Source organism: Callospermophilus lateralis, unplaced genomic scaffold (assembly GCF_048772815.1).
Source record: "Callospermophilus lateralis isolate mCalLat2 unplaced genomic scaffold, mCalLat2.hap1 Scaffold_2511, whole genome shotgun sequence".
In the NCBI taxonomy this organism is placed as follows: Eukaryota; Metazoa; Chordata; class Mammalia; order Rodentia; family Sciuridae; genus Callospermophilus; species Callospermophilus lateralis.
Genome location: NW_027513337.1, coordinates 193,937 through 200,959, shown reverse-complemented (window position 1 = coordinate 200,959; position 7,023 = coordinate 193,937). Strand labels below are relative to the sequence as shown.

At 61.4% G+C, this 7,023-nt stretch overlaps 1 gene segment (V, D, J or C); it reads right to left on the bottom strand.

Moving 5' to 3' along the window:
• Positions 1–406: 406 nt before the first annotated feature.
• The window catches only part of LOC143388112 (immunoglobulin heavy constant gamma 1-like), a 121,016-nt gene continuing 114,399 nt past the window's right edge, over positions 407–7,023 (bottom strand). The window contains 6 exon segments of the C gene segment in view: positions 407–1,030; positions 2,522–2,652; positions 3,899–4,213; positions 4,325–4,654; positions 4,769–4,810; positions 5,108–5,398. Of these exon segments, the coding sequence occupies positions 947–1,030; positions 2,522–2,652; positions 3,899–4,213; positions 4,325–4,654; positions 4,769–4,810; positions 5,108–5,398 (1,193 nt within the window).

The following is a 7,023-nucleotide window of genomic DNA, read 5'->3' as shown; positions in this document are numbered from 1 at the left end:
CTGGCCTTCTGTGCTCCACTCTCTGCCTGGTGCTCTCAGCAGCCTCAGTCCATGCCTGGCCTGCCTGGGCACTGTCCACCACTCTACTAGAGGGACACCTGTCTGATGCCCAGCCTCTCAGGTGGTCTCTGCCCTAGCACTCGCCAGGCCTCCTGGAATGGCCACATGTGCCCAGGTCCTTCTGAGTGGTGTCCCTGCTGTGGAGCCGGGTCCCACTGTGGGAAGTGGCATCCTGGACCCACCCCTAGATGCCCCCATGCAGAGAGGGTCCGAGGTGCTGTGCCTGTGGGTAGAACCCCACCTCTGAAGCGGGTGGGCCAAGAGGAGGGGCCAGTGCACAGAGACCCCATCACACAGGAGTCTGCTTCCCAGGAGCCAGAGAGACTCGGGGTTTGCAGAGTAACCCAAGATGGGGCTTGGCGCGGCACGGGCGGGAGTGAGGGCCATCTGATGACCGCAGGAAGCCCTTCCTGAAGCTCCCTGTTGGGGAGTGGGCCCAGAGCTTCCCAGCTCAGGTGGAGAGGTACCCACTCAGTGTTCTGAGGACGTCCCCTTCTCTCTCAAGAACCTGCAGTGGGGAGGCTGGAGTGGACAGTGTGGAGCTGTCTCTGCCCTGGTGGACTTCAGCAAGCTGACCTCGGCCTCCTCCCGGGTGAGTGGCTTTTCCCCTGAGGGCAGAGATGTCTTGGTGAGGTGCACATGTCCCCTGCTGGCCCTGGCCAGTGTCTTGGGCCAGGGGTGGTCTGTGTCCAGGCTGCTGAGGTCTGGGGGTAGAGCCTGCTCTCCAGAGGTCCTCCAAAGGGCAGGAGCAGGGCTGCAGGGTCAGTGAGTCGCAGGGTCCGAGGGTGATGAGGTCCAAGGGCAGGCGTGGCTGGGGAGCCAGGCTGCTGGCCATGATGGATGTCCTCCAGGGTCTGGGAGGCCCTGGCCCCTTGCAGGAGGTGGCCTAGGCCCCCTGCCCGATCATGTTCCTGTAGTCAGGGGCGATGGTCGGCTTCAGCTCCACCACCGAGGAGAAGATCCAGTTCACCTGGAGAATAGCACAGGTGAGCCCACAGGCACCTGAGGGAGAGCTGGGGACATGAGGGGACAGGGTGGGGACAATGAGGGACAAGGTGGGGGACAGTGTGAGGATAGCGGGGGATGGTGTGGGGAATAGGGTTGGAACAGTGTGGGGGCAGGTGAGAATAATGAGGAAAAGTTGGAGGTAATGGAGGGGACAGGGTGGGGGACAGTGTGAGGACAGTTGGGGGACAGGATGGCAACAAGTTAGGACAGTGGGGGACAGGGTGTGGACAGTGTGGGGACAATGGGACAGGGTGGAGGACAGTGTGAGGGATTGGGTAGGGGACAATTTGGGTAATTGGGTGGGGTACAGGGTAGGGACAGGTGGAGGACAGGTTGGGCACAATGTCGGGAGATGTGGAGGCAGGTGGGGAACAGGGTGGAGACAGGTTGGGAAAAGTGTGGTGGACAGCATGGAGCATTGTGGACACAGCATAGGACACAGCATGTGGGACATCATGGGGACAGCATGGGACACATCATGAGACAGTGAGGAGATTGTATGGGGACAGCATGGGGACAGCATGGGACACACCATGGGACAGTGTAAAGATGGCACAGGGACAGCATGGGGATAGTATGGGACACACCATGGGTCGGTGTGGAGATTGTATGGGGACAGCGTGGGGTTAGCATGGGACACATCATGGGACAGTGTGGAGATGGCACAGGGACAGTGTGGGGACAGCATGGGACACATCGTAAGGCAGTGTGGAGATGGCACAGGGACAGCTTGGGGATAGCAAGGGCCACATCATGGGACAGTGTGGAGATGGCACAGGGACATTATGGGATATCATGGGACAGTGTGGAGATGGCATGGGGACAGTTTGGGGACAGCATGGGACACATCACGGGACAATGTAGAGATAGCAAGGGACACATCATGGGACAGTGTGGAGATTTTATGGGGACAGCATGGGGACAGCATGGGACATACCATGGGACAGTGTGGAGATGGCACAGGGACAGTGTGGGACAGCATGTGACACATCATGGGACAGTGTGGAGATGGCATGGGAACAGTGTGGGGATACCATGGGACACATCATGGGACAGTGTGGAGATAGCACAGGGACAGTGTGGGACAGCATGTGACACATCATGGGACAGTATGGAGATGGCATGGGGACAGTGTGGGGATAGTATGAGACACATCATAGGACAGTGTGGAAATGGCACAGGGACAGTGTGGGGACAGCATGGGACACATCATGGGACAGTGTGGAGATGGCATGGGACACATTGTGGGACATGATGGGGACAGCATGGGACACAACGTGGGAGAGTGTAGAGATGGCATGGGGATAGTGTGAGGACGGCACAGGACACATCATGTGACAGTGTGGGCATAGGGACAGTGAGGGACAGCATAGGAGACACGGCTGGACTGTGTGTGGGAAGTGTGGTGTCATGGGGGGTGGCATGGGGACAGCACGGGGACAGTGTGGCCGACCTTGAAGAGAGTGACGGTGGCACTGTAGCACACGCTGAGCAGGAAGAGGCTGATGAAGATGGTGAGGGTCGTCCACAGCCCGTCCAGCTCCCCGTCCTGGGCCTCTGCACAGCTCTCATCCAGGCTGAGCTCTGGACAGGGAGGGGGTGGTCAGTGTGTGGCGCCAAGGTGGGACCTGGGAGCTGCCTCCCGGGGGTCAGGAGAAGGGCCGCTGGGCTGGGCCAGCAGTGCGTGTACTGGGGCCAGGTTTCCCTGGTGGCCTTCTCTGGTGGGCCTCAGCCCCCCGCTCCTCCCACTGGGGCCCAGCTCATCCAGACCCCCTGGCTGTGGACGGTGGCCTGGACTTCATGGGAGCTCCTTGCTGGGAGCTCCAGGCGTCAGTGCTGGGGCTGGCCAGGCAGCACTGGGCCTGTGACCCTGCAGGGATGTCCCTGCAGCCTGTGTGGCCCCTGCTTATTCAGTGGTGAGCAGGCCCAGGGGCTGGAGAGATGGCAGAGCCTGTCCCTGTGTGGCCCCAGCTACAGGGAGAGTCTGTGCTGGGGAGGGAGCTGGATCTTGTGGTAAGGGGGTGTGTGCCTGTGTGGGGGTCAGTGTGGGTGTCGGGCCTGGGTGTGTCAGGGCTTGGGTGTAGGTGCCTCCTGAGAGGAGGCTGGGATCTGAGCTGGTCAGTGTGTGAGGCTGTGGGTGGTCCCGTGTGCTTGTGAGTGTTCAGGGAGTGGACACTTGCTGGCTCTGGGTGTGCATTTTGCCCGTGTGAGGCCCCAGTGTGCACGTGTGTGGGCAGGTGCCATGTGGGTTGGCCCAAAGGGTCTGGGCTCTGTCTGTGTGGTTTTCTGGACAGTCCCTCCCTTGGGCCATTCAGGGCTGCCGGATGTGGGTGTTCCCAGGGGTGGGCAGTGCAGGGAGGGCCTATCCCCACTCCCATGGCTAGTCAACCCCTGCAGGGACACAGAGAGATCCTTGGAGAGGGAATCAGGACACAAGGACAGTCTCTGACAGGGGGGCTGTGTCCTTTCCTGGGGCTCCTGAGAGGTCTCTCCCTGATCAGCCAGAGTTGCTGGGGCTGGGGCAGGTCTGAGAGAGGCTTAGCCTCTGGCCAAGCCTCGTGCCCTGCGGGGGCAAACCCCAGCCAGCTGGGCAGACACTGGCTCTGGGTCTGGCCATGTGGGACCCTCCCTCTCTCTAGCCGTGACAACTTGGCCCTCGGAGGCAGCCTGGCCGACAGCCCACAGCCCAGGCGTGCCAAGAGCTCTCTGCCTCAGAAAGAACCAGGATAGTCTCACAGGGTCCCAGGGCAGGCTGGGTGCTTTATTGACGTGGGCAGGTGAGGGAAGGTGACAGTGTGGGGTGGGGTGAGGACTCGCCAGGCTCATTTACCCGGGGACCGGGACAGGGTCTTCTGGGTGAAGTGGTTGTGCAGAGCCTCGTGCATCACTGAGCACGTGAATGGATCTCCTCGCTGCCAACTGTTTCTGTCCACCCTGAGCTTGCTGTAGAGGAAGTAGGTCCCGTCGGAGTCCAGGACGGGCTCGGTGGTCTTGTAGCCCTGCTCCGGCTGCCCCTGTTTCTCCCACTCCACAGCGATGTCGGCAGGGTAGAAGCCTTGGATCAAGCAGGTCACACTGACGGTGTTCTTGGTCAGCTCCTCCTGGGCTGGGGGCAAGACGTACACCTCTGGCGCCCGGGGTTGCCCTGTGGAACAGAGGTCAGCACAGAGGTCACTGACAGGGCAGTGGTGGGCCGAGCCAGGCTCCATGTGACCAGGCAGTCCCATGCCCTGCCCTGCCCGCTGCCCTCTCCCACCTTTGACTTTGGAGATGGTCCTCTCGATGGGGGCGGGCAGGGCTTTGTTGTTGACCTTGCACTTGAACTTCTTGCCATTCAGCCAGTCCTGGTGCTTGATGGGGAGGACACTGACCACGCGGAGTGTGCTGTTGTACTGCTTCTCCCGTGGCTTCGTCTCAGCTGTGTTCACCTCCACGTTGTCTACATACCAGCTGAACTGGACCTCGGGGTCATCCTGGCTCACATCAACCACCACGCATGTGACCTTGGGGGTCAGGGAGATCATGAGCGTGTCCTTGGGCTTTGGGGGGAAGATGAAGACGGATGGTCCCCCCAGGATTTCAGGAGCTAGTGTGGGAGAGATGGAGGACATGGGTCAGCACCTGGGGCCTGCCCTCTGCCTGAGACTTCTCTGGGCACCCGTCCCGCTCCTTTGGCTTAGGGCAAGGCCTGGTGACTTACGTGGACATGGTGGACATGTTGGTGTAATATCATTACAGGGAGCTGCAGGAGAGAAGGATGGGGTTACTGAGGTCTGGGGGAGGAAGGTACCCACAGAGACAGGGAGAGTTTTGCCCTGGATGCGCTCAGGTTAGGGCCAGGCTGCTCTTGGGTATGGCTCTTGGCAGGCCTATGACCAGGGCCCAGGAGCCAACAAGTGGGCATCCAGACTGTGCCTGCCCTGGGCCTGGTGGAGACAGAGCACTCTCCCTGAACATGAGAGGCATGGCAGAGTTCTCCAGGTGGCACAGACCTGCCTGACTTCCAGGGGACCCCTCCCTGTGCAGACTGTCCCCTTACCAATGGTCTTGTCCACCTTGGTGCTGCTGGCCGGGTGGGCTACATTGCAGGTGACGGTCTGGCTGGGCCAGGTGCTGGTGGGCACAGTCACCATGCTGGTGACAGAGTAGAGCCCTGACTGCAGGACAGCTGGGAAGGTGCGGACTCCACTGGACAGGGATCCTGAGTTCCATGTCACGGTCACCGGCTCAGGGAAGTAGCCCTTGACCAGACAGCCCAGGTTCACTGAGGAGCCAGATATGTCCCCAGAGCTGGGGGCCAGGGGGAAGACTGATGGGGACGTGGTCGAAGCTGCAAGAGAGAAGATACTGAGTGAGCTGTGCTGGACGCAGATGGACCCAGGCCCACAGAAGGTTCGCTGTCCTTGGCTCTCCCCAAGCATCAGGCAGGGTCTGTTGTCGGGGTTTGTGGGCATCAGGTACCTACCTGGTAGGCCCTACCTCCCTAGGTGATTCCCCCACCTCAAGGATGCCCATGCCAGGCCAGACCTCTCCTGATGGGCTTCCAGAAGGACACAGAGCCAACTGTGCAGTTAGCCCTGTGTGCCACCCCTGCCCCTGTGGGAGAGGCTGCACGCGGATCCTTTAGCATCTGATGACCACTGGACCTGTGGCCCTGGGTCCCCCAGCCCCTTCCTCGGCTCTGCCTGTGGGTGGGTCCATCTTGGGTCCTGCTGGGCCCGCCAGCTCCCTGTCCCCATGGGCTTCCTGTGGGCATCTGGCCTGACTAGTGGCATTGTTCTCAGGTCCCCTGTGCCCTCCACTGTTACCGAGGAGTCCTGCTCTGGGTAGGTTTGGCTACCTCTGCCTGGGCTCTCCTCCCTGCACCTCGGCCCAGAGTCCAGGCCTTGGACCTAACCCTGCAGGGTCAGGAGTTTTGGAGTTGGCTCTGAAGCAACCCAATGCCCTCGGTCCTGGGTCCTGGGCCCTATGCCCTGCCCTGAGACAGCCCCTGGGACCGTCCTGATTGGCTCCCCCTAGCCCTGAGCTCTGACTCATCACTGGACCCGTCCCTCCCCAGGTCTTCCTGCCCTGCTTCCTGAGGTTCACCATGGGCTCTCTCCTTGGCCCTCTTGCCTGCCCCTCAGAGCCCCTCTGCAGCTCTGGCCTGGCCTCCATGGCACCTGTGAGCCCCAACCTCTCCCGAGCCTTCCTTCCCAGGGCCCTTGGGACTCAGCCCAGGATCCCCAGCCCTCAGCACAAGGCCTGGGCACACAGCCAGGCTGCCATCTGCTCATCTGGGAGCCCCAGCCCCAGAGTCCTCTCCACCAGCCTGGCCCTCCTGGGCCAGCACTGGTTCTCTCTGTAGCCCCATCTTGCCCCTTGCCAGGGACCCCAAGGAGCCCCAAGCCCCTTTCTTCCCTTCCCACCAGCTTGCTCCCGCCAATCCTCCTGTGCTGTGGGGTGAGAGGAATGTGGACAGCCCCGGAGACCAAGGATGGGTGATCTGGGGCCAGTGGGAGGGCAAGACAAGCAGGTTCCTTGATCTCCTTGGGCTGCCCAGGTCCCCCCAGAGCCTGCCTGCCCCAGCTCTCCCGCGGCACTTCTGTCTCTGGTGCCCAAGGCCTGGGGTCCTACTGCCCACTCTGCCCTCCATCCGTCCAGCTTGGCTCCTCTTCTGGCCTCCCCCACCCAGGACTGGTTTGCTTCCAGAGCCCAGAAGCACCCATCCTCTCTTCGGCCTACTCTTCCCTCAGAGCCCTCCTGGATGAGCTCCTGGACTCTGTGACCAGGAGCTCCGACATCTCCCATTGCCCCCAGTTCTGGAAGCTTCCCTGCTCCCCTTTGCTCTGCCTGGTCAGCTGTCCTGTAAGCAGCAGGTTCTGGAAGCTCAGTCTCTTCCCAGCAGTCAGTCGACGGCTGCTTCCCTGAGCTCCTGTCCCCTTCTGGCTCCCTCCCACCTTGAACTCAGCACAC